Here is a 27716-nt window from a genome sequence, read left to right as displayed (position 1 = left end):
CAATCCCAATCTGTTCTTTCCTCAGGCAAGTTTCTTAACTTCTCTAATCCTCAGTTTCCTAAATGGGTCAACTGGGATACCATCTGCTTATAGTCTGTAGTGAGAACTAGACATTACATGTGCAATGCTTAGGACAATGCCTAGAAGTGTAAGATGCTCAGTAAGTGAAGCTATCATCATTTACTAGTTAAAGCTGAGATGGTGCTTTCATTTCATTTCTACCACATTGCGAACACAGTATTTAACGAGTAAATCAATATTTAATGAGTGAACATTCTCTTAGAGTATTTTCTTCCTAGTGCAAATCTAAGGAACCATCAGTTCAGTTCAGTTCAGTCACTCAGTTGTGTCCAACTCTTTGTGACCCCATGGACTGCAGCACGCCAGGCCTCCCTGTCCATCACCAATTCCCAGAGTTTACTCAAACTCATGTCCGTTGATTCGGTGATGCCCTCCATCCATCTCATCCTCTGTCGTCCCCTTCTCCTCCCGCCTTCAATCTTTCCCAGCATCAGGGTCTTTTCAAATGAGTCAGCTCTTCGCATCAGGTGGCCAAAGTATTGGAGTTTCAGCTTTAACATCAGTCCTTCCAATGTACACCCAGGACTGATCTCCTTTAGGATGGACTGATTGGATCTCCTTGCAGTCCAAGGGACTCTCAAGAGTCTTCTCCAACACCACAGTTCAAAAGCATCAATTCTTCAGCACTCAACTTTATAGCCCAACTCTCACATCCATACATGACTACTGGAAAAACCGTAGCTGTGACGAGACGGACCTTTAGTTCCTTACTATCTTCCATATGTGAAGCTCTTTAGTGACCTCACTTGTATGCGAGAATATAGTTGAAAGTAATGCACTAAAAATCTGTCTTTCCTCTTAGAAGCCAAAAGACAGAACATGTAGTATTTATTGATGGTGTACCTTTAAGTATCGTAAGTGGGTCTGTCCCCATTAGTTACCAAAAGTTACTTATAGTGAGTCTAAACAGTTGCTTCATCCCTTTATCCTTTAGACAGGAACAGTGGCATTTTAAGAATACTTCTTTAAAGATTAATTTTGATTATATTCACTTCTCTCAATAATTTTAGAGAACTGTAAATTGAAGATCAGTGCAACTCAATGAAATGTATTAGAATTTAGGCTCTCTGAGACTATTTTAAACATGGAGACTACATAATAGATGCAGCAGTGCACTGCAGATAAAATAATTATGAGTTATCACAAACTCTGTAAAAACATGATATGCATGCCTAGTCTTAAAAAAATAAAAAGTCAAGTCACAATATGAATCTATTGATGTGCTCTTGGGTTCTTCTAGTACAGGTCTCCACAGGGGTTGTCTGAGGTCTGGCAGCCCATGTTCTGACCCGTCACCTGCACTCTGAAGAGCGTTCCGTCAGCGCACATACAGAGTTTGTAACGCACCCAGTCATCACCACCAAACTGGTCTCCGCTAGAAGAACTTGGGAGGCGAGTCGTGCTTACCATCACAGTTCCATTCAGGATGATGCTGTTTTCCTATCAGGAGAAAAATCATACGGTTTATTTACACCCACAAGAAGGGACAGAACAAAAATAATAAACTCACTGGAATATGAGCAAGAATAGAAGGTGGTAAGATAAAGTCATGAGCAAAATAACAACAACAAAAAAATTCCCAAACCAATCGAAATTCGACTAGTGACCTCTTAGTAACTGTTCATAAGGTGTATTTATACACTTAACACAATTTATTTCTCAGTTAGCTAAATATTATATCAAAATTCCTAAGTGCACATAAGACTGACACTGATCAAGTCTCAGATCATTTTCATTTGCTACTACTTAAGAGAGTTTTGGAGAAGGCAATGGCACCCCACTTCAGTACTCTTGCCTGGAAAATCCCATGGATGGAGGAGCCTGTTAGGCTGCAATCCATGGGGTCGCTAAGAGTTGGACACGACTGAGCAACTTCACTTTCACTTTTCACTTTCATGCATTGGAGAAGGAAATGGCAACCCACTCCAGTGTTCTTGCCTGGAGAATCCCAGGGACGGGGGAGCCTGGTGGGCTGCCATCTATGGGGTCGCACAGAGTTGGACACGACTGAAGCGACTTAGCAGCAGCAGCAAGAGAGTTTTGACCAAGTTTCTGATTGATATGTTTCTGACAATGAACAGAAAAACTAGAAAACGTTTTTCTCTTAGAGAAAAGTAATCTTAATTTCCAATTATTTTTGGAAACACCATAAATGAAGTTTCAAGCCATATAATTTTGAAGACTAGATACTCAAAGAAGACTGCCTGGAAGTTCTCTTCTTCCAGCCCACTGTCCCAGGAGCACTACTGTATTGCAGACTCTTTCTTTTTTGGAACTCCTCTCTCTCCCTTCTTCCCTTTTCTTCTTTTCCTTCATTCAATGATTATTTTTAAATGTCTCCTATGTGTCAGACACTATTCTTGGTGTTGAGTACATAGCAGTCAACAGACCGGCAAAGTTCAAGTCCTCATACATTGATGTTTTACTGGGGAGGGGCAGACAATAAACATCTTAAGAGGTAAAACGAACATCATCTGAGAAGAGCAAGTCAGGATAAGCAGAGAGAGAGTGACCAGGTGGGGTTCTACGTTACCGAGGAAGGTCAGGGAAGGCCTCTGATAAGGTCACAGTCTGATGGAAACTGGGTGACATGAGGGAGCAGGGCATGTGGGTGACAGGGCAAAGGAAAGAACAATATGCACGTGGGACTTGTGTTCCAGGAACAGACAGGAGGCCGGTGTGGCTGTAGGAGAAGGTGAGTCACAGAAATAACCAGGGGCCAGACACATGGGGCCAGGGAATGGACTTTGGATTTTATTCCCAATCATATGGGAAGACATTTGAAGGGTTCTGAATAGAGAAGTGACATGATCGTTTAAAAAGGATTTCTATGGCTGTTTTTATAGAGAACTGCATACAGGAGTGAAAGAGGAGGCTGTTTCGCCAGTGCAGGCAGGAAATGACGGTGGTCTGCACCATGGTGGTAGAGGTGGAGGAGGTGGCGAGCATCAGCCAGGCTCTGTATATCTTCTGAAGGTAGAGCCCGAAGGCTCTGCTGATGAACCAATGGGCACCATTTAACAAGATGGGAACACTGAGAGAAATACACGTTTGGGGAGGGAGGCAGGATATGCAGACTTTTAGACGTGCTGCGTTTGAGATGCCTATTAGACACTGAAGTGGACAGGTGGGAAGGCAGTTGGATATATGAATCTTAGTTCAGGGGAGAAAGAAGAAGTTCCAAAGGTGAGAGTCATCAGCTTATAGAGGGTGCTTAAAGCAATGAGAGAAAGTTCATTATGAAGTGATGGAAATGGTTAATTGACTATGTTAGTGATGTTGTTGTTGTTCAGCTGCTCAACCGTGTCCAGCTCTTTGTGACCCCATGGACTGCAGCATGCCAGGCCTCCCTGTCCATCACCAACTCCCGGAGCTTATTCAAACTCATGTCCATAGAGTCAGTGATGCCCTCCAACCATCTCATCCTCTGTCGTCCCCTCCTCCTCCTGCCTTCAATCTTTCCCAGCATCAGGGTCTTTTCAAATGAGTCAGTTCTTCACATCAGGTGACCAAAGTATTAGAGTTTCAGCTTCAACATCAGTCCTTCCAATGAATATTCAGGGCTGATTTCCTTTAGGATGAACTGGTTGGACCTCCTTGCAGTCAAAGGGACTCTCAAGAATCTTCTCCAACACCACAGTTCAAAGGCATCAATTCTTCGGCGCTCAGCTGTCTTCACAGTCCAACTCTCACATCTATACATGACTACTGGGAAAACCATAGCCTTGACTAGACGGACCTTTGTTGGTAAAGTAATGTCTCTGGTTTTTAATATGCTGTCTAGGCTGGTCATAACTTTCCTTCCAAGGAGCAAGTGTCTTTTAATTTCATGGCTGCAGTCACCATCTGCAGTGATTTTGAAGCCCCCAAAATAAAGTCTGCCACTGTTTGCACTGTTTCCCCATCTACTTGCTATGAAGTGATAGGACCGGATGCCATGATTTTAGTTTTCTGAATGTTGAGTTTTAAGCCAACTTTTTCACTCTCTTCTTTCACTTTCATCAAGATTTAGTTCTTCTTTGCTTTCTTCCATAGGGTAGTGTTATCTGCATATCTGAGGTTATTGTTATTTCTCCCGGCAATCTTGATTCCAGCTTGTGCTTTATCCAGCCCAGCGTTTCTCATGATGTACTCTGTGTATAAGTTAAATAAGCAGGGTGACAATATACAGCCTCGACGTACTCCTTTTCCTATTTGGAACCAGTCTGTTGTTCCATGTCCAGTTCTAAATGTTGCTTCCTGACCTGCATACAGATTTCTCAGGAGGCAGGTCAGGTGGTCTGGTATTCCATTCTCTTTCAGAGATAGTACATGAAATTGAGATAGTATATGGAATTTTCAAATTTTGTTCCAATGCTGCCATCTTGTGGTCATGTAATTTCACTTTCTTTAAATTTGTAAATCAGTTTTTTTAATGGAAGTATAGCACAAGCTGGAGTCAAGATTGCCGGGAGAAATATCAATAACCCCAGATATGCAGATGACACCACTCTTATGGCAGAAAGTGAAGAGGAACTAAAAAGCCTCTTGATGAAAGTGAAAGAGGAGAGTGAAAAAGTTGGCTTAAAGCTCAACATTCAGAAAACGAAGATCATGGCATCCGGTCCCATCACTACCCGGGAAATAGATGGAAAAACAGTGGAAACAGTGTCAGACTTTATCTTTTTGGGCTCCAAAATCACTGCAGATGGTGACTGCAGCCATGAATTTAAAAGACGCCTACTTCTTGGAAGAAAAGTTATGACCAACCTAGATAGCATATTGAAAAGCAGACACATTACTTTGCCAACAAAGGTCCGTTTAGTCAAGGCTATGGTTTTTCCACTGGTCATGTATGGATGTGAGAGTTGGACTGTGAAGAAGGCTGAGCGCCGAAGAATTGATGCTTTTGAACTGTGGTGTGGAGAAGACTCTTGAGAGTCCCTTTGACTGCAAGGAGATCCAACCAGCCCATTCTAAAGGAGATTAGTCCTGGGTGTTCTTTGGAAGGAATGATGCTAAAGCTGAAACTCCAGTACTTTGGCCACCTCATGCGAAGAGTTGACTCACCGGAAGAGACTCTGATGCTGGGAGGGATTGGGGGCAGGAGGAAAAGGCGACGACAGAGGATGAGATGGCTGGATGGCATCACCGACTTGATGGACGTGAGTTTGAGTGAACTCCGGGAGATGGTGATGGACAGGGAGGCCTGGCGTGCTGCGATTCACGGGGTTGCAAAGAGTCGGACACGACTGAGTGACTGAACTGAACTGAACTGATTTTTATATCACTAGATACAAAACCCAAGAAGGGATATGAAATATCTTTAACTGAAAAAACCCCATCAACTTCAGGTCATGGATAGTTATTTTGAAATTCTTTAAGAAGGTTTTTTTTTTTGTTTGCTTGCCTTTTAAAATAATACAGGCATCATTATGCAAAAAAATTTTTTTTTAGAAAAAACAGGCAAGCAGAAATAAAATAAAAATCATCTGTTACCCTGCTGCCCATAACTAACCACTGTTGACATTTTGGCATAACCTTCCAGGTTTTTATAAACATAAATATAATCTGAAAAATAAAAACGAGGTATTTCACACATTGTTTTACAACTTACTTCCACTTCATAATCTATTGTGAACATCTTTCCATGTCAAAAAAATACAAATACACTATCATTTTTCATAACTATACTTTCCAAACATGGGTTTATGTACCCAAGAACCTAGCAATTCACTTAAATTCAAAAAATACTCACAGCTTTTAACTCCATATTACCACCCATGTGGAATTCAATGGTTTTGCCCATAATGAATACGCCTTCATTTCCACGGACAATAGCACGCCCATCAACTTTTATATTTAAGTCACTAGTAGCATTGCTAGTAATCTGAAAATTAAAAAAAAAAAACTAGTGATGAAGAATTTCTAAATTAAAGTGAGACTTGTTATTAGAGATAGAAGAGTAGAAGTTTCAATGAAAAAATATGAAAGGCAAGTGTTTTCATTCATATTTTATAGATGTAAAGAGAGATGATTTGATAATGATCACACAAACCAGTTGATGACAAATGTAGAACTAATCTTTTCCACTATTTTGGACTTAATTCTTTCACAGCACTGTATCAGTAAAACTGCCTCCCCCCCATACACACTTTGTAACTCTAGATAGTAATTCTCTTCCATTAATAAAGCAAAGAAAATAAACCATACCCTTTCAGTAGATGCTTTCTGAACATTCAGACTTTTCACTCCACTTGGCAAATGAAACTCATGAGTTTCATAGTCTGTGCTGAATAAGATATTTTGAGTCCTTGGGTCGAAAAACTGCATGCCAATGTCACTTGTAATAGAAGTTTTGTTCTTTTCCACACTGAGCTTTGTTGTCCCTTGCTGAAAAACAATCTTCAGAAAAACACTTCATCATGAATATGTTTTTGAAAAAGGCTGCATCCAAAATTCATCAAGAGCATTATCAAAAACTCTACAATAACAGACTTTTAGCTTCAAGTAATTTTCACTGCCTCTCTCTGACTCCCTCCACCCACTTGGGAGAAGAGTTGTTTCAAATGAGGGCTTACAGGCTTATGTGCTGTAATGCTTGGCAAAAAACAGATGGTTGCCGAGCACAGGGACCCAGAGCTAAGATGGGCAGGGCCAGTAAGGATGCTTCCTTCAGGTTCTGGTCAGTTATATTAGCCATTCGGCAGGGGTTGCCACTGACTAGATGGACGTATTCCCTACCAGACACCCAGAGAGTAGAGGTTATTCTAACCTGGGAAGGTGATGCTTTTTAAAATTTACTTTTAACTGGAGGATAACTGCTTTACAATGTAGTATTGGACACAGTGGGGGAAGGCGAGGGTGGGCCGAAGGTGCTTTATAAAATGGTTTCTTCATATGGAGGAGAAAAGAGTATGCATTCTCACAGTAATTGTATCTATCCCAGAAAATGTTACCATAAACAAAACCTAGAATATTAAGAAAGTACTGAATATTAATAGATTACAAGGCCAATATTATCAAATATAATTATGAATTTTCTCTAAAGGAAAATATCCATTTCAAACAATCAACTTGAGGTTTTTACAAAGAATTTTTCACTAATGTTTCTCAAATAATATGGTTACTTACAGGCTGATTGTTGCCAGTGATGACTAAATTTTCATTTCGCCTTCCTCCTACTGTGCTCTTATAAAGAGGATGTATAACTCCCATGTCAGATACTTGTTTAAATCGAAGCAGACCACTGTCATGAAACTCCATGCTGTCACAGCCATTGGGTCCAATGCGAATCACAGCCCAGATAACAAGTGTTATCTAAAACAGCAATCAAACCCACTGTTGATAGGCAGCATACGTTATTAACACAACTTGAAAGCAAACAGAAAAGGCAGCTGCCAAAGGATTAAACTTCCTAAATGGTTTCATCAGTGACATAAACACATAAACTGGGTTTCCACTTACAAACAAAACCAATTTTCTTTTAATCAAGGTATTATATACAAATAACTAAAAGTTAAAAAAAAGGAAGCAGTTTCTTTTATCCCCCTCTGTATCTTATCCACTTTAAGCAATTTTAGCTATTTTTGTCTAGAACTTCTCTCCATATTTCTAAATAAGGTGTGTGTTATGTCTTTACTGATCAATTTTAGATTGTTATCTATTCATCTATTTTAGCAGATGAGAATTTTAGCTCATTTATATTTCTTCTCCCCTAACTCCAGTCCACGTTACATCCATGTTCAGTATTCTCAGCCATTATGACAAAATAAATATTATTCACACTAAGCCAAACACTGTACTATGATGGCAGTTCTTTTCTTGGGCTTTGTGTCTTTCAGAGTTTAATACTTGTCTTTCCCTCATTTGCTTAATTTCTCTGAATATCAGACTAAGTCTTTTCAAACTCTCCAACATTTCTATAAAATGTCTCTCAATAAAATGTTCTAAAAGTCCAAACCTCCCAGAAAATGTATTAGTTCTGTTTTCCTCTCCCAGAACTCTTTCTGGAACCCTCATCTTCGGCCTCTAGTCTGTTCTTGCCCTCTGGGTCTGCCTCACAGCTGTTACCCAGAGCCTTCCCTTCACTTTCATGCTGCAGCTTCCTTGTTCTTTCTCCAGTGTGGGATACCCAGTTTCCTGTATCCTTGTCTTCAACCTTCTTGGTTTAGTACCTTCTTTCGGTAAAGCAGTCTCCTGTGGCTTCCTTAGGAAGAATGTATGGAAAGTAAATATTTTTTGAGCACGGCTAAGAAAATGTCTCTATAATCTTTCACATTTGATTGATAGTTTAGCTTGACACACATTCCTAGATTCGAAATTATTTTCTGTCTGAAATGTGAAAGCCCTTGCTTTCCTGCCTGCTAGTTTCCAGCACTGCTTTTGAAAGGTCTGATGCCACTCTGATTTCGTGTTCTTTACACGTAATCTTTTTGAAAAAAATTCTCTGGAAGATTTTAGGATCTTCTTTACTCCTGGTCTTCTTAAATTTAACAGTGATAGCTTTGGTGTGAGTCTTTTTTAGGCATATGCTGGACCCAGAATGGGCTTCCCAGGTGGTGCTAGTGGTAAAGCACCTGCCTACCAATGCAGAAGACTTGAGAGATGCTGGTTCCATCTCTGGGCGGGGAAAATCCCCTGAAGTAGGAAATAGCAACCCATTCCAGTACTGTTGTCTGGAGAATCCCATGGACAGAGGAGCCTGGCAGGCTACGGTCCCTAGGGTTGCAGAGTCAGATACGACTGAAGCGACTTAACACACACACATGGACCTGGAATGGTAGTTTTCAAATTTTCTTGATTTATTTGATAACATTCTCCCTAGTGTGTTCTTTTCTCTTTCTAAAACTCCTATTAACAGCATGTTTATGGATTAATTTTGTTGAATTTCGTGGAAGTTTCTTTTTTCTTCCAATATCTATGTTATCTATCTACCTACCTATCTATCCATTCATCTACCCACCCATGTGTGTATATTTCTATGAGTTTTTCCATATTCTTTAATTGCTTTTTAATGGCATGGTATCCTTGTTTAATGGACGCAATATCCTCTTACTTCTCTGAAGATAATGATTTTAGTGTTTTTATCTTTTTAAAAAATTAGTTTGCAATATTATGGTTTGTGCCATACATCGACATGAATCAGCCACGGGTGCACATGTGTCCCCCCATCCTGAATCCCCCACTCACCTCCCTCCCGACCCCATGCCTCTGGCTTTGAGTGCCCTGTTTCATGCAGCGAACCTGCACTGGTCATCTATTTCACATATGGTAATATACATGTTTCAATGCTACTCTCTCAAATCATCCCACCCTCACCTTCTCCCAGAGTCCAAAAGCCTGTTCTTTACTTCTGTGTCTCTTTTGCTGCCTTGCATATAGGATCATCCTTACTGTCTTTCTAAATTCCATACATATGTGTTAATATACAGTATTGATATTTCTCTTTCTGAAGTACTTTGCTCTGTATAATAGGCTCCAGTTTCATCCACCTCATTAGAACTGACTCAAATGTGCTCCATTTTATAGCTGAGTAATATTCCATCATGTATAAGTAAGTAAATGAAAGTCACTCAGTTGTGTCCGACTCTTTGTGACCCCATGGACTATAGAGTCCATGGAATTCTCCATGCCAGAATACAGGAGTGGGTAGCCTTTCCCTTCTCCAGGGAATCTTCCCAACCCAGGAATCAAACTGGGGTCTCCCACATTGCAGGTGGATTCTTTACCAGCTGAGCCACAAGGGAAGCCCAAGAATACTGGAGTGGGCAGCCTATCCCTTTTCCAGTGGATCTTCCCAACCCAGGAATCAAACTGGGGTCTCCTGCATTACAGGCAGATTCTTTACAAACAGAGCTATCAGGGAAGCCCTGATATTGTGTATATGTACACAACCTCTTTATCCATTCGTCTGCTGACGGACATCTAAGTTTACTGTCATTTGCTACATTTTCTCTATTTCCCTGAATTCCTACTTTCTCCATGGTTTGGGTGCTTTTGGTCTCAATAATGTCTCAATTCTGGGAGCTTTCCATAAAAATTTACTGATCCCTGTGACTCTGTGTTCATATTTAACACAGTGGTTATAAAAAGTTCATGGAAAGGTCTCTGTGTGGGGTGGGGCTAGTAACTGACAGGCTTCACAGTAGGGGGATTTAGGTAGCTTTTTCATGGGACCTGCCAAGTGTCAGCATCTTCAGCTCCTGCCCAGAGAATGTAAGCCTGGTGCAGGGAGCTGGAGGTGGGGGATGAGGATAAGGGAGCCTCAAGACTCAGGGTGCAGCACTCCCCTGCTTTCCTGTGTAAACCCATGCCTACCCTCAGGCAGAAAGAATCCTGTCTGGTTCAGCGCAGGGTGAGGAGGGGCAGCTCCGTGACTACTGACTGGAAGGGGAGCAGGGCTGGGGATCGCGTGGCTCCTTCTACGGATTTTTCAAAGCAGCTCTCTGTTTTCGGTTCCCCTCTCACTCCTGCTTTTCAAGGAACTTGTACTTCCACTTCCTGAGGTTTTTCAGGATTCTGCAAGGCACTTCCACCAATGCCCTCTGCAACCCCTCCCCAATATGCAGTTTCTCTTCCTTGATAAGTTGCCATTCCTCATCCTCCTTTTTGTCTTCAAATATTATGATTTAGAATTCTGATTGCCTCCCGCCTTCTTCCAAGATATTTCTGCTTCTTGACATTGTAACCTTAGGTTGAACTTTTTAGGGCAGAAGTGGATGAAAAATGTCTTTTTTTTTTTTCGCTATCTTAACCATAACTTTTCAATAAAATAAATTCAGAACATGTACTCCTAGTAAAGCTACTTATAGTTTCAGCTCTTTTCAATTTAAGTGAACAATTAGACACAAATGTTTTGGATGTACATAAAATACAAGGACTGACTTAAGAGTATTAGAAGAATACAGTAAACAGAATCCCTTTAGAACTGCTGCATCCATGTTCATGATCGGTGTTAGGGATACCAATAATCACTCTCTGAAAATGTCTGTCCACACACATGCCAGAGGGTTTCACGTTTAACTCTCAGATAGTTTCAACCTTGGGTTAAGAGTCTTCTTCTTTAAGAGACTTTCCTGGTGGTCCAGTGGTTAAGAATGTGCCTTGCCAATGCAGGGCACATGAGTTCGATCCCTGGTCAAGGAACCAAGATCCCACATGTCGTGGGGCAACTAAACCCATGTGCCACAACTGAGACCTGACACAGCCAAATAAATGAATAAATATTTATTAAAAAGCCTCCTTCTTTAAGAAAGCAATTATCTTTGGAAAAGTAATACACCAACTCCTCATACCTTGGTGTAAACTAGTCTACCTCAGGTCCTTTCATTCTTCAACTATAAAGATTTAGGACTGCAAAAGGTAACCTTTTACCGCATCCAAGGTTCACTATTTTTAAGCTGAGGAGGCAAAAGTAAATTTGGGAAAACTTGAAAGAAAACATGAAGGAGTGTATTTTTACGAGAGATGAAGGCAATAAAATCATCTTCAGAAAGGTCTCTTCTGTTGAGTTGATGCTAATGTTTTAAAAGTTAAGTTGTTTAAAGGAAAGAGTCTATAAACATTTTTTTCTAAGTAAAATTAGTACACGGTGAGGAATGAAGTATTTCCTGCAGTATCAGTATACAAGGATGTCACAGCCATCAGCAATTGCAGCCCTTCAATGTGAGTTAATGAGCCCTAAGGACACTTAGGAGAAGGCGATGGCAACCCACTCCAGTACTCTTGCCTGGAAAATCCCATGGATGGAGGAGCCTGATAGGCTGCAGTTGATGGGGTCGCGAAGAGTCAGACATGACTGAGCGACTTCACTTTCACTTTTCACTCTCATGCATTGGAGAAGGAAATGGCAACCCACTCCAGTGTTCTTGCCTGGAGAATCCCGGGGACGGGGGAGCCTGGTGGGCTGCCGTCTATGGGGTCACACAGAGTCAGACATGACTTAGCAGCAGCAAGGACACTTAGGATGGAGAATACCAGCCATCAGACTGCAATCAATCCCTATTGTGAGCCCCAGGGACACTCAGGATGTGAAATACACAGGACACTGGCCCCAGATAGCTGAGATGCATATGAAAGCAATGATTCCAGTAAACTCAGATTCTTGCATCTTCCCATGCACAGAAAAGTGATAAATTCTTTAACCTGGGATATCTGGCTTCCTTTAATTAACTATAATCTTTTGATGTTCAGACTACCTGCCCTTTGTTGCAAAACTTCTATATAACCTGGCTCATCCCCTAACCTCCTCAGAGCAGTTCTCTCAAGGTCAGCTGATATGCTGTCTACCGGGTCGGAAGTCCTAAAGGTTTGAAATTCTAAAAATACCCACATAATAAAACCTTAATTCTCAACTTTTAGGTTGTGACTACTTTTTAAATTGACGATGGCAATATTAGCACACTAGGTTTTCATAAAGAAAATATTCATTAAAATTCAGTAAGAGATAAAACATATACAGGCATACTTCATAGATATTGTGGGTTTGGTTCCAGATAATAGCAATAAAGTGAATATTGTAATAAAGCAAGTCACACAAACTTTTTTGGCTTTCAAGTGCATACAAAACTTAAGGTTATACTATACTGTAGTCTAGGAGAAGGCAATGGCACCCCACTCCAGTACTGTTGCCCAGAATATCCCATGGATGGAGGAGCCTGGTAGGCTGCAGTCCATGGGGTGGCTAAGAGTCGGACACGACTGAGCGACTTCACTTTCACTTTCCACTTTCATGCATTGGAGAAGGAAATGGAAACCCACTCAAGTGTTCTTGCCTGGAGAATCCCAGGGACGGAGAAGCCTGGTAGGCTGCAGTCCGTGGGGTCGCACAGAGTCGGACATGACTGAAGCGACTTGGCAGCAGCAGCATACTGTAGTCTACTAAGCATGCAACAACATTACGTCTAAAAAAACAACTTTCAGGGAATCCTGTTGGTACACCTGGTGGTCCAGTGGTTAGGACCCAGCACTCTCACTGCTGAGGATCTGAGTTTGATCTCTAGTCAGGGAACTAAGATCCTGCAAGCCATGCTGCTGCTGCTGCTAAGTTCCTCCAGTCGTGTCTGACTCTGTGTGACCCTAGAGATGGCAGCTCACCAGGCTCCCCCGTCCCCAGGATTCTCCAGGCAATAACACTGGAGTGGGTTGCCATTTCCTTCTCCAATGCATGAAAGTGAAAAGTGAAGTGAAGTCGCTCGGTCGTATCCGACCCTTAGCGACTCCATGGACTGCAGCCTACCAGGCTCCTCCGTCCATGGGATTTTCCAGGCAAAAGTACTGGAGTGGGGTGCCACTGCCTTCTCCATGCAAGCCATAAGGTTAGGCCAAAAAAAAAAAAAATGTACATACCTTAATTAAAAAATACTTTTTTTCTAAAAAATGCTATCACCTGAGCCCTTAGTGAGTATAAACTCTTTGCTAGTGGAGGGTCTTGCCTTGACATTCATGGCTGCTGACGGATCGGGGTGGTGGTTGCTGAAGGGCTGGGGTGGCTGTGGCAATTTTAAAAAATAAGATGATAATGAAGTTTGCTGCACTGACTCTTCCTTTCATGACTTTTCTGTAGTACACATAGCTGATAGCATTTTACCTACAGTATGACTTCTTTCAAAATTGGAGCCAATCCTCTCAAATCCTGCTACTGCTTTTATTGTGTGTGTGTGTGTGTGTGTGTGTGTGTGTGGCGGGGGAGAGGTCCTCACAGGCACATTTATTCATGCCCGAGAGCAGCAGCACTGCTACAAGCATACACAACCTCCTGTGTTCCCAGAACACAGTCAGACCTACATCCCCCTCAGGTAAAGCTGGTTAATGATGACCACGAGCAGGTGCAGGACTGGAAGCTTACAAGGCTTTACCTCTTTTATCAGCACTCCTGATTTTATAAATCATGAAGCCATGCCTACCCAAATCTCCAGGTAAACGTGGGTACAGTAGGGCTTCACGGAGATCCAAACATTCTTAACAAGGCTTCTCTTATGCAGGCATCTCTGTGCAGGACCTGCCACTGCTTTATCAACTAAATTTATGTAACAGTCTAAATCCTTTATTGTCATGTCCATAATCTTCATAGCATATCCCTCAGGAGGAGATTTCATCTCAAGAAAACACTTTCTTTGCTCATCCATAAGAAGCAACTCCTTATCCTTTATCAGGGGGATGGTAGCAATTTATCACATCTTCAGGCTCTACTTCTAATTATCTTGATATTTCTATCACATCTATAGTTACTTGATCCACTGAAGTCTTGAACCCCTCAAAGTCAACCATAAGGACTGCAATCAACTTCTTTCAAACTCCTGTGTACATTGATATTTTGACCTCTTCCCATAAACCCCCATTGTTCTTAATGGTATCTGGAATAATGAATTCTTTCCAAAGGCTTTTCAACTGACTTTGCTCAGATCCATCAGAGGAGTCACTATCTATGATAGGTATTATCCTTAAAAAACGTATTTCTTTTTTTTTTAATAAAAAATATATTTCTTAATAAGACCTGGAAGTCAAAATTATTGCTTGATGGGTGGGCTGCAGACTGGATGTTGTGTTACCAGGCATGAAAACAACACTACATCTACACCACAAACAACGTCGTGCATCTCTATCAGAGCTCTTAGGTGACTGATGCATCATCAACGAGTAGTAACATTTTGAAAGAAACTTTTCTTTTTTCTGAGCAGCAAATCTCAACAGTGGGCTTAAAATATTCAGTAAATTATGTTGTAAACAAGTGTGCAGTTATCCAGACTTGGTTGTTCCACTTACAGAGCCCAGACACAGAAGATTTAGCATAATTCTTAGGGCCCTAGGATTTTCCAAATGGCAAATAAGTGCTGGATGCAACTTAAAGTCACTGGCTGTCTCAGCCCCCAACAAGAGAATCAGCGTGTCCTCTGAAGCTTTGAAGCCAGGCACTGGCTTCTCTCTAGCTACAAGTCCTAGATGGCATCTTCTTCCAATATAAGGCTGTTTTGTCTGCATTGATAATCTGTCATTTAGTGAAGTCACCTTCAGTAATGATCTTAGCCAGGTCTTCTGGATAACTTTTTGCAGCTTCTATATCAGCCCAGGTTATTTCACCTTGTACTTTTATGTTATGGAGAACCTTTTTTCTTAAACGCCATGAACCAACCTCCATTAGCTTCAAACTTCTGCAGCTTCCTTACCTCTCTCAGCCTTCATAGAATTGAAGGGTGTCGGTTACTCTGGATTTGGCTTTGACTTAAGGGAATTTTGTGGCTGGTTTGATCTTCCATCTAGACAAGTAAAGCTTTTTCTGTAACAGCAATAAAACTATTTTGTTTTCTTATCATTCATGTGTTCTCTAGAATAGGAATTAAGTTTTTTGTTGTTGTTGTGCTGCAAAGCTTGTGAGATCTTAACTTCTCGACCAGGGGTTGAACTGGGCACTTTGGCAGTCAAAGTGTCAAATCCTAACCACTGAACCACCAAGGAATTCCCTAGAGTAGGACCTTCATTTAAGAAGCTTTTCTTTGCATTCACAACTTGTCTAAGTGTTTGGCATAAGAGACCTAGCTTTCAGATGATCTCAGCTTGTCATGTACCTTCCTCACTAAGCTTAATCATATCTAACTTTTGATTTAAACTGAGAGATACTTGCAACTCCTCCTTTCACTTGAACACTTAAGAGGTCATGGGAATGGCCTCTTAGGGAATGGCTCAGCCAGTAAGGAGTCTGCCTGCAGTGCAGGAGACCCAGGTTAGATCCCTGGGTTGGGAAGATCCCCTGGAGAAGGAAATGGCAACCCACTCCAGTACTCTTGCCTGGAAAATCCCATGGACAGAGGAGCCTTACAGGAGTCGGACATGACCGAGTGATTTCACTTCACTTCACTTCACTTCAAGTAGAGAGAGAGAAAGAGTGAAAGGGGGGAAGGGCTAGTGGATGGAGCAATCAGAATGCATACAACATTTATTAATTAAATTCACCATCTTTTATGGATGTGGATAGTGGGAACCTCACACAATTACAATGGTAATATTAAAGATCACTGGTCAGAGATCACCATCAGATCAGATCAGATCAGATCAGTCGCTCAGTCGTGTCCGACTCTTTGTGACCCCATGAATCGCAGCACGCCAGGCCTCCCTGTCCATCACCAACTCCCAGAGTTCACTGAGACTCACATCCATCGAGTCAGTGATGCCATCCAACCATCTCATCCTCTGTCGTCCCCTTCTCCTCCTGCCCCCAATCCCTCCCAGCATCAGGGTCTTTTCCAATGAGTCAACTCTTCGCATGAGGTGGCCAAAGTACTGGAGTTTCAAGAAATATAATAAGGAGAAAAACTCTGAGATATAGTGAAAATTCCTGAACTGTGACAAGGAGACTGAAGTGAGCAGACTCTGCTGGAAAAAGTGAGCATGCTGCCATGCCTGGCACTAACAGGCTTGCCTGGGACAAGGCTGCCACAAACCTTCAATCTGTAAAAAATGCAGTATAGGCAAAGTACAGTAAAGCTAAATGCCAAAAAAAACGAGGTAAGAAAGTGTTAGTCGCTCAGTCGTGTCTGACTCTTGGCAACCCCATGGACTGTAGACTGCCAGGCTCCTCTGTCCATGGAACTCTCCAGGCAAGAATACTGGAGTGGGTTGCCATTTCCTTCTCTAGGGGATCTTCCCAACTGAGGGACTGACTGAACCTGGGTCTCCCACACTGCAGGCCGATTCTTTACCATGATTTCACTAAAAACAGAAGAAAAATTCTTCATGCTAATTAAGAAAAGAATACTCTGTGCTAAATACTCACAATTAAATTGATGACAGCCAGGATAAACAGGAGGATAATCACACAGATGGCTAAATTGCCCTTTCTCCCTCTCAGTCCCGTTTTATGGAGGCGATCTTCATCGATTGGAATATAGCCAGCTTTAAAGTTACTGTTGTGTTCTTTATTGACATTCCTTCTCTCAACAGCCTTTTCACGCATGGACTTCTTCACAGGACCATTGGAACTTTGCTAAAAGCAAAATAAAACACAATGGAGCAGCTATACCCTCTATTTTGGATGCCTTATTTGTTAGGTGCAAATTCATAAGGAAAGAAAGCTAAATTGGTTAGTGATATATTTTCTACTAATAATCCTCAAGTCACGTTGCACTGGAGCTTCCTAGGTGAAGCTAGTGGTAAAGAACCCATCTGCCTATGCAGGAGACATGGTTTGATCCCTGGGTTGGAAAGATCCTCTGGAGGAGGGCATGGCAACCCACTCTATCTAGTATTCTTGTCTGGAGAATCCCCATGGACAGAGCCTGGTGGGCTATAGTCCAAAGGGTTGCAAAGAGTTGGACACAACTGAAGTGACTTAGCATGCATGCACACACATGTTGAGTTGCAGGCTCCAAGTGGGGACACGACTGTACTAAGGGTTGTAGATAACAGTCTGATAACAGACTTCCACTATCTGCTTTGAATAGTCCTACCATCAGTCGAGTGAACAGCCAGCTCATTTTGGAGGAGAGCTGATAGACACACTCTATAGTCAAACTGTTTTTATTAATGATTTATAAAGATCTGCTTAATCATATATATATTTCATTTACATGAAAAGAATTTAGAGAGGCTAATACACTTTACTTATCACTCTAGTTGGCTAAAGTTAGTATTATCCTAGACCAGCAGTTTTCAAAGTATGGGCTGGGAAACCATTGAGAGGTTCTTTGAAATCCTTCAAGTGTCTGGAGGGTGAAAATCATTTTCAAAAGAAACCCACTATGATGTTATTTTCTTTTTTTACTCTTCTTCTCTCATGAATGTGCAGATGACCCTTGAACAAAATGGTTTTGAACAGCATGGATCCACTTATATGTGGATTTTTTTCAATAAATGTACAGGAAAAAATTTTGGAGATTTTCAACAATTTAAAAAAATTTGCAAAAAAAAAAAAAATTTGCAGATGAAATACTGAAAAAATTTAAGAAAAAAGATTTGCTGTGAATGTATAAAACATGTAGATACATAAGGTAATAGTCAATATAAAATTAATAATAATTTCTTTACTGCTTTATAACCTTGTTTTTAAAGAATTATGTACAGTCTATCTGTATCATAACTGGAGAAACAGGTTATCAGCTGATCATCCCATATCACTGGCTTTTTAAAAGGGATATGAATATGACTGTGATACTTTTTGCCATAAAAAGTTTTTATTTTTACAATTCATTCACTAGTGTATAGGTTAGGCTACCATGAAGGAACTGTACTGATTAACATTTGTTGTTTAGTTGCTGAGTCGTGTCCAGAGCTTTTGAGATCCTGTGAACTATAGCCCAGAACAGTCTCCTCTGTTCATGAGACTGCCCAGGCAAGAAGACTAGAATGGACTGCCATTTCCAAAAAATTGCCATTTCTCCAGGGGATCTTCCTGACCCAGGGATCAAACCTGAGTCTCTTGCATTGACAGGCGGAGCCAAGGGAAGCCCACTGGCTACACTAAGTTACCATAAAGCAACCATTGTGCTGCTGATATTGCCGGGGAAAATATCAACAACCTCAGAGATGCAGATGATGCCACTCTAATGGCAGAAAGCAAAGAGGAAATAAAGAGTCTCTTGATGAGGGTTAAAGAGAAGACTGAAAAAGCTGGCTTAAAATTCAGCATTCAAAAAACCAAGATCAAGGGATCTGCTCCCATCACTTCATGTTAAATAGATGGGGAAAAAGTGGAAACAGTAACAGATTTTATTTTCTTGGGCTCCAAAGTCACTGTGGTGACAGTAGCCAGGAAATTAAAAGATGCTTGCTCCTTGGAAGAAAAGCTATGACAAACCTAGACAGCATATTAAAAAGCAGAGACATCACTTCACTGACAAAGGTCCATGTAGTCAAAGGTATGGTTTTCTGTCTTCCCATCTGGCTCAGCTGGTAAAGAATCCACCTGCAATGTGGGAGACCTGGGTTCGATTTCAGGGTTGGGAAGATCCCCTGGAGAAGGGAAAGGCTACCCACTCGTGTTCTGGCCTAATTAGAACTGGACATAGGACAACAGACTGGTTCCAAATAGGGAAAGGAGTATGTCAAGGCTGTATATTGTCACCCTGCTTATTTAACTTCTATGCAGAGTACATCATGAGAAATGCTGGGTTGGATGAAGCACAGGCTGGAATCAAGATTGCCAGGAGAAGTATCAATAACCTCAGATATGCAGATGACACAACCCTTATGGCAGAAAGCGGAGAACTAAAGAGCCTCTTGTTGAAAGTGAAAGAGGAGAGTGAAAAAGTTGGCTTAAAATTCAACATTCAGAAAACTAAGATCGTGGCATCTGGTCCAATCACTTCATGGGAAATAGATGGGGGAAGCAGTGGAAATAGTGACAGACTTTACTTTGGGGGGCTCCAAAATCACTGCAGATGGTGACTGCAGCCATGAAATTAAAAGATGCTTGCTCCTTGGAAGGAAAGTTATGACCGACCTAGATAGCATATTCAAAAGCAGAGACATTACTTTGCCAACAAAGGTCCGTCTAGTCAAGGCTATGGTTTTTCTAGTGGTCATGTATGGATGTGAGAGTTGGACTGTGAAGAAAGCTGAGTGCCAAAGAATTGATGCTTTTGAACTGTGGTGTTGGAGAAGACTCTTGAGAGTCCCTTGGACTGCAAGGAGATCCAACCAGTCCATTCTGAAGGAGATCACTCCTGGGTGTTCATTGGAAGGACTGATGCTGAAGCTGAAACTCCAATACATTGGCCACCTGATGTGAAGAACTGACTCATGTGAAAAGACCCTGATGCTGGGAAAGATTGAAGGCAGGAGGAGAAGGGGACGACAGAGGATGAGATGGCTGGATGGCATCACCGACTCGATGGACTTGAGTTTGAGTAAACTCCAGGAGTTGGTGAAGGACAGGAAGGCCTGGCATGCTGTGGTCCATGGGGTCACAAAGAGTCAGACACAACTTGGCGACTGAACAACAACATCAAGGCACTCAGTGATATTTTACTGAAATGAGTACGTCTAATAATTTCAGATACCAGAGATTCCTTCAGACTTAATTTCTCTTGATTTCCCCCTACAAACCCACAGCTTGTTCTCTTTGGGATTATCAGTCATTTTGAAGAGTATAAAGAGAACTGGAGACCAAAAAATTTGAGAACCTCTGACTAAGTTGGAATGACATTGTAGGTGATTATTTGGTATATCATGAACATAAAAGGAAGAAGTAGAAATGCTTACTGCCCAACTTTCATATTTTTGAGAGCTTTGAGAAAATTAATTTATTGAATAAGCATTTTTTAAGCTCTTTAGGCTTTAACATTAATCCCATGTTTGCATACACAAAATAGTTAGCAATGCAGTAACGTATTCTGTATGCTCCGATGCCAAAATCAATAGTACAGACAATACATGCTGTGGAGTTCATGGGAGAAGAGACGGCTGGGCTTGGAGTTGTCAGGGAAACCAGAAGGAGCAGGTGAGTCAGATCTGGCAATGCAGGCAGGATCAAGTCGGAAAAGGAGGACAGGTTGTGGAAGTTTGGGGACACCTGTGAACAAATTCTAGTCTTGACATCTGTTTATTTGCGAGTCACTAAAGGTCTCTGAATATGAACGATATATGTTTCAGGATGCTAAATGTGTGAGTATTTGCAGGAGACACAGGAAAGAGGAGAATATTAGCAAGTAGGCTGCTGGGATGTTGTTGTAAGGGAAACCCGAGGTATTGACGGCCTAAAACAGGTGGGATGAAAAAGGAGAGATTAAAAATACACTTCAAGAGAAGAATTGAGTGAATTTGTAGCCAGATTTAAAAAAAAATAAAAGCCCCTCAGTTTACTGAATGGTGACTAGTTAAACACAGGGAATGAAGCACAGAGATTTTACATATGCTGCATTTGAACTGAATGAGAAACGACCACATGCCTCAAAGGCAATGAGAAGGATGGCATGAGATATTAGGTCAGTCAGGACTTGACAAACTTGAGAGTCTTCAGCTTCAAAGTAAATTAAATCTATGAGACTAATATCGGTCTACTGTAAAAAAAACATGAAGCAGTGGTCCCCAACCCTTTTTGTGGCACCAGGGATCAGTATCATGGAAGACAATTTTTCCACAGACTGGGGTGTAGGGGGATGGTCTGGGGATGATTCAAGGGCATTACATTTATTGCACACTTTATTTCTATTATTATTCCATCAGCTACACCTCAGATCATCAGGCATTGGGTCCTGGAAGTCAGGGACCCCTTGTATAGAGCAAAAGAACAAAGAGCCAAGGAAGTACTCTTGGAAAACTTTGTGCAGGAACAATAAAAAATGAGAAATACAAGAAAACTAAGGATGTGCAACATTGCTGAACTTAATATGGTAAGAATCGCCTCTGTGATTCTCAAACTCTGAGTAGCAAACTGGTAAGTAGAAATAGTCCTGAAAAGATGCCAGCAAGTGTACATTTATTTTCATTAAGAGAGAAGACTATAACTAAAGAATTATGTACTGTCAGAGGAAAACTGTGCTTGTTCTTGTTGTTAGGATCTTTCTGTCCCTTTCCCTCCAACAATTTGTAGGAAGACTCACATGTTTGATGGCAGAGGGAAACATGCCAAGAAGGACAAAGACCAGATACCTCAGAGTAGGGCAGAGTAATGAGGGAACTAAGATCCTCCAGGAGACAGGAAAGAAAGTGAATGTACAGAAGAGTCTTAAAAGGTGGGCTCCCACTTCATTCAAATGGTTCACACCAGGAAGAGAAACCATTTCTATTTTTCCTCGGGATGTAAAAGGCAAGGTCAGCTCTCAATAAAGAGCGGAGAGGGCAGCTGGAATCTTACTGTGGTTGCAGGGGTAGCAGGCTGGTTGAGGGCTTATGGAAAACAGAAAAAGACAAGAATAATCATTGTTGGTAATGTGGCAGACAAAATTTTTTAAACTCCACTAAGCGGTAAGCATAAACATCTTTTAATTTCATGGCTGCAATCACCATGTGCAGTGATTTTGGAGCCCAGAAAAATAAAGTCAGCCACAGTTTCCACTGTTGCCCCATCTATTTCCCATGAAGTGATGGGACCAGATGCCATGATCTTCGTTTTCTGAATGTTGAGCTTTAAGCTAACTTTTTCACTCTCCTCTTTCACTTTCATCAAGAGGCTCTTTAGTTCTTCTTCACTTTCTGCCATAAAGGTGGTGTCATCTGCATATCTGAGGTTATTAATATTTCTCCCGGCAATCTTGATTCCAGCTTGTGCTTCCTCCAGCCCAGCGTTTCTCATTATGTACTCTGCACATAAGTTAAATAAGCAGGGAGACAATATACAGCTTTCACGTACTCTTTTTCCTATTTGGAACCAGTCTGTTGTTCCATGTCCAGTTCTAACTGTTGCTTCCTGACCTGCATACAGGTTTCTCAAGAGGCAGGTCAGGTGGTCTGGTATTCCCATCTCTTTCAGAATTTTCCACAGTTGATTGTGATCCACACAGTCAAAGGCATTGGCATAGTCAATAAAGCAGAAATAGATGCTCCAAAATCACTGCAAATGGTGATTGCAGCCATGAAATTAAAAGACGCTTGCTCCTTGGAAGGAAAATTATGACCAACCTAGACAGCATATTAAAAAGCAGAGACATTACTCTGTCAACAAAGGTCCGTCTAGTTGAGGCTATGGTTTTTCCAGTGGTCATGTATGGATATGAGAGTTGGACTATAAGGAAAGCTGAGCACTGAAGAATTGATGCTTTTGAACTGTGGTGTTGGAGAAGGCTTTGAGAGTCCCTTGGACTGCAAGGAGATCCAACCAGTCTATCCTAAAGGAGATCAGTCCTGGGTGTTCATTGGTAGGACTGATGCTGAAGCTGAAACTCCAATACTTTGGCCACCTGATGCGAAGAACTGACTCATTTGAACAGACCCTGATGCTGGGAAAGTTTGAGGGCAGGAGGAGGAGGGGACGACAGAGGATGAGATGGTTGGATGGCATCACCGACTCAGTGGACATGGGTTTGCGTGGACTCTGGGAGTTGGTGATGGATAGGGAGGCCTGGCGTGCTGTGGTTCATGGAGTCGCAAAGAGCGGCCACAACTGAGTGACTGAACTGAACTGAAGCGGTAAGAAAGGCTTTGTAGAAGAGCTTGCAATCTACTTAACAGGTTTAACACAAAACAAGTTGCTGAATACAGTCGTGTAGGTTGTGTATCCACATGAGGTGCAGAAGGTATGAGGGCCTGTCGACATTGCAAACAGTTTAGAGCTGAATTTGTATTTTGGTAGTTTTTCGGCCAGAGAAAGTAGAATATCTTAGGGAAAGTGAGTTTGCTTCTAATTTTCACAGATCCAGTATAGGATTATGACAGTGATGTCAGATGGGCAATTTAGAACTCTTAGCCAGACTCTGAATACAGGTCTACATGAGAGAGAGACAGGGCAAATCTTACCTTCTTGGGATGAATTCTTTACTTTTCTCTGTCAATTCATGTACATCAGTATATTTCATTCTTTGCACTTACCATTTACTGATGAGTTACTATATGCCAGATGTTCTAGACTAAAAAGATGTGCAAGGCACAGCACCTACTTTCAACAAACTTACTTACAGGCCAGCAGAGTAGATAGATGCAGTCATTAGCAATTACAGTTCAACATGGCAAGTGCAATCGTGAAGCAATGAAACTGAAAAGAGTGCGTAAGAGGAATACCCTTTGACTTATCAAGTAAGGTCATGAGTTGACGATTCTTCAAAAAAGCTGGGGCCTCAGTTGAATATTAAAGGACAAACAGAAGTTAGCCAAGTAAAGTACAGAGAAAGGCCTTCCAGGCAGAGGAAACATCATGAAACTGAGTAGAGGTCATCTTGTGCAAACTAATGTTGGTAATTTTATATGGATGGTGAAGAAGATGAGTATATGAATGGGACAAAATAAGAAGTGCGATGTGGTTGTGCTTGCATGCTAAGTCACTTTAGTCATGTCCGACTCTTTGCAACCCTATGGACTGAACCCCTCCAGGCTCCTCTGTTCATGGGATTCTCCAGGCAAGAATACTGGAGTGGGTTGCCATGCCCTCCTCCTCCAGGGGATCTTCCCCACTCAGGGATTAAACTTGGGTCTCCTGCTTTGGAGGTGGATTCCTGACCACTGAGCCACTGGGAAGCCCCAAGATGTGGTTAGGGATCATGACTAGATATAAGTACCACATCAAGAATGACAGACTCTATTCTGAAGGTAATGGGGATTTAAAATAGGTTAGTGATATAGATTTGCATTACAGCAAAATTAAACCAAGAAGAGCTGAACTGGAATAGATGAGTTTAGAGATGGAGACATCAACAGCAGGTTTCCCTAACAGTCCAAAGGAGGGCTTGACTGAATTTTGACACTGCACATCAAGATTTGGGAGAGTCCTCAAGAGGCAGAACTGAAAGGACCTGGTGATTGACTGGATGTGAGTGTTACTTAGGGGGATCTAAGATGACCCCCAAGTAGGGCCTGATACGTAATTTGTGGGGTCTAGAGCAAAAAGAAAATGTGAGGTTCTCTGCTCAAGTACCAAGCCTGGGAGAGCAGAGCATTAACCCAAAGGTGGGTCCATCCTGAGCTCCCTTGAGCCAGTCCTGCTTGTGGCAAGGTGAACCAAGTGAATGGATGGTTGTAGCCCTTTTAATGGTGAGTGTGATGCACCATTCACCATTAAAAATTTCTGACTTTGGGGTGCCCGTGGAAAATTCAGTTAAATTCCGACTGGAGACATAAATACCTAACTCTGAAGTGGAGAATAAGGGATGGATCAGATTGCCCAGTCTTTGTGTAAAGCAAGAATAGAAACTAGGTGGAACTCCCAAGAGTATCAACAGGTGATGCAGATGAAAAAAAGAACCGTCTAAAACAGGTGCTGATAATTCAGGAAGGAAATCACAAAAGCAAGGGACAATTTCAATCTCAACAACTCCAAGAAGCTTTGTATCAATTTCACTCATTCCTTTACATTTTATTGTTAGGTCCTGTAGCTTGCCTACCATCTTTAGCTGATTTTTCTGCATTTATCTGGCAGTTTGACTTTAACTTTGAAGGCAGATGTCATGTCTTTTATTTTTCATGGCGCTCAGCATGACTGTTCCAGTGATATCTACCTACTATGTCTCTAAAAGCAGTTAATTACCTAAGAAAATCTTTCCAGACAAGATTTTTCTGGAAACAGAATGTTGGCTACCTGGCTCATTTATTTTTTTCAACAATGCTGAAGAATGAGACGTTTCCAAAGAAACTATCCTACCACAGTTTAAAGGAAAATAACAGTTAAGAAGGGAGGAAGAGACTATCAAAATTATTTTTAATATAACAAACCACCCTAGTAACTACAGGTGTGTGTGTGTGTGTGTAAATGTGTGCATAATGTATAGCCTGCTTTGGGGGAAGAAAATAGCCTTTTAAGCTATTCTAAGTTACAAGTTTACAATGTAGATTAGGAAATACTTGATAAAGGATTTAAAAAAAATGATTTTAAACCAACTGGATAGGAGACAGTCTTGTACTGATTGGTGACTTAGTCTCCAGAACCAAAGCGGGAGGAGAAACGTGGCTGTCAGCCTAGGGGGATGGCACACAAGAAGTGGCCGCAAGCTGATACCCAATAACAGCTGACTGTTTCTTGGCTGGTATCAGGGGAGGCTGGCGGCTCGTTGGCTGGGGTTATTTTTACCCGCATCTTCGCTGGCCACGGAGCAGGACATGTCCCCGGTACGTCCTGGCGGAGGTTCCCGGCTGCCTCGACCCCATCCCGGGCCTCCAGGACAGCGCCCCTCCTGACCTCGCCAAGGGACAGCCAGGCCAGGCCCCGCGGCTGGCTCCCCCTTATCCGCCCCGGAGCCCCATACCCGGGGTCCCGCCCGGCCTTCGCCAGCATCCCGGGCTGCGGACAGCTCCCGCCCAGCCCCGCCCCGCGGAGCCCGCCCTCGCGCCCCAGCCCCCGCCTGCCGGTCCTACGGAGGACCTCACCGGCAGGACCCCGGCCTCCCCCGGCCCTCCAGCCCCCGGCTGCGGCGGGGCTCACAGACCTGCTCCGCGGCCGCCGCCGCCGCCGCCATCTTCCCGCGCCCGCCGGCTCCACCGCCCTCCCGGCCGCCTCCGCACCTCGCGCGCCTGCGCTTGCGCGGTGGAGGGGCGGGAGGGGCCCGCAGCTCCTTGCCCCCGCCCCGCCCCGGTCGCTGGTGCCAGCTCCGCTGCCCCCGGCGCCCAGGCAGTGGCCTCCGGGAGTGTTTTCTCGCACACCGGGATTCCGTTCGACCTCGCGCCGCCTCTGGATTCTTCCAAAAGGGCGCCCTCAAAATACAGAGAACCCTTCTCCCTTCCCCTCCATTCCCCAGCAAGGGGTGGGGGGCGGTGCTGGTGCCATCAGGAGGGCTCCTTGCTTCAGGAGTCGGGGTCTCCTTGGCTGGGGGGGAAGGGCGCATTTGCAGAGTACATGTGGACGAGGGAGGAGGTGGTGACAACGTGGACAGAAGTTAACAAGTTGCTGACAGGCAGCTAAAATCTTGAAAACCGAATGTCCTTAAAGAGGACAGTCACTTCAGGGATGCTGCTTAGTTTTGGCGGGCCTGTGAAGGCTGATGCTTTTTTTCTGTGGTTTTGGAGGTGGGTTGAAGATAGTGTGATGTATCTCCTGGGGAATCCAATTTAACAGATGTTTACTGCACACCAGGAAGGCACTCCGATATACAAGTAACTCGAATACACATTCCTTGTTCCCTGTCGAGTCAATATAATCCAATAATCCTTTTAGTTAAAAAAAAAAAAAAAAGAGAGAGAGAGGGCAGTGGTGAGCAAGGTGCGATAACTATTCCTCAAGTAGCTGAAACTTCTCCTGAGCATCTTGGGGCCCCAGGCCTGCCTAACTCAACAGGAACACCAGAGAGACCTGCTGGCCAAATTTGTCTTTCTCTAGGAACTAAATCAGTTTTGCTTTTTGATGACTGGAGCTGATGTTTCTCTCTCTGAGTACTTTACATCAGAGGATTGCCAAGAAATTGTAGTTAGAAGATTCAGCTCTCTCACCTGGTAAATCCTTTATAATCTTGTCCATCTCTCCTCTAGTTTTGGCTAAGATCAGTACCTAGCTGGTCATCAAGTTCTGCAAATCCTTTCCAAATGCTGGAACCAATTGACTTGCATCTCTAGGCTGACTCCTTCCTGGATCTCTAAGACAAGCTTCATCTTAAGCAGAAAGATGGTTTCTGCTTACAGCTCAATGCTTTGGGGAATCAGCAGTAAGCCTCTGATAATAGTCTGGCTGTGGTCCCAATAATCCACTCAGATAACTGGGCTTTTGACTGATCCTTAATTCCTATCTCTAATTCTAGTCCTCTAGTCCTTACTTCCTATGCTTTTTTTCTTTTCCTTCTGCTTGAAAAGTCCTTCTCTTTTTCTCTGTCAAGCACACTCTTATTAATCCTTCAAAAATCCATTCAAATGTCATGTTCTCTTTGAGCCTTCCTACATGCCTGGGCAGTTTTAGCTGGTCTGTCCCTTAATTCTGCTCCTAGTCTTCTACATGTATTTCAGAGTGCATTGTATTCTATTTTGTTTACCTGTCTTAAGTTCATCTAAAAAATGGGGAGCTCTATCTGGAAGATCCGTATCTTACTCATCCTTTTATCTCCAATGCTTAAGACAGTAATGAAGCTTAATAAGTATCTTCAGTTCAGTTCAGT

The 27716-nt window shown here is 42.4% G+C and overlaps 1 protein-coding gene and 1 pseudogene across 1 annotated transcript; both read right to left on the bottom strand.

Moving 5' to 3' along the window:
* Positions 1-943: 943 nt before the first annotated feature.
* SGCB (sarcoglycan beta) lies at positions 944-26474 on the bottom strand. Its single transcript, XM_025290050.2, has 6 exons — positions 26064-26474; positions 16832-17041; positions 7195-7380; positions 6274-6465; positions 5819-5950; positions 944-1521 (listed from the first exon to the last, which is right to left on the bottom strand). The coding sequence occupies exons 1-6, from the start codon at positions 26457-26459 to the stop codon at positions 1318-1320; spliced, it is 1320 nt and encodes a 439-aa protein (XP_025145835.1). The 5' UTR covers positions 26460-26474; the 3' UTR covers positions 944-1317.
* On the bottom strand, positions 13374-16186 carry LOC112586196 (annotated as a pseudogene).
* Positions 26475-27716: the final 1242 nt, after the last annotated feature.

This window comes from Bubalus bubalis, chromosome 7 (assembly GCF_019923935.1).
Source record: "Bubalus bubalis isolate 160015118507 breed Murrah chromosome 7, NDDB_SH_1, whole genome shotgun sequence".
Lineage (NCBI taxonomy): Eukaryota > Metazoa > Chordata > Mammalia > Artiodactyla > Bovidae > Bubalus > Bubalus bubalis.
Note: the sequence above shows the minus strand (reverse complement) of the source record. Positions and strands in the feature narration are given on the sequence as shown.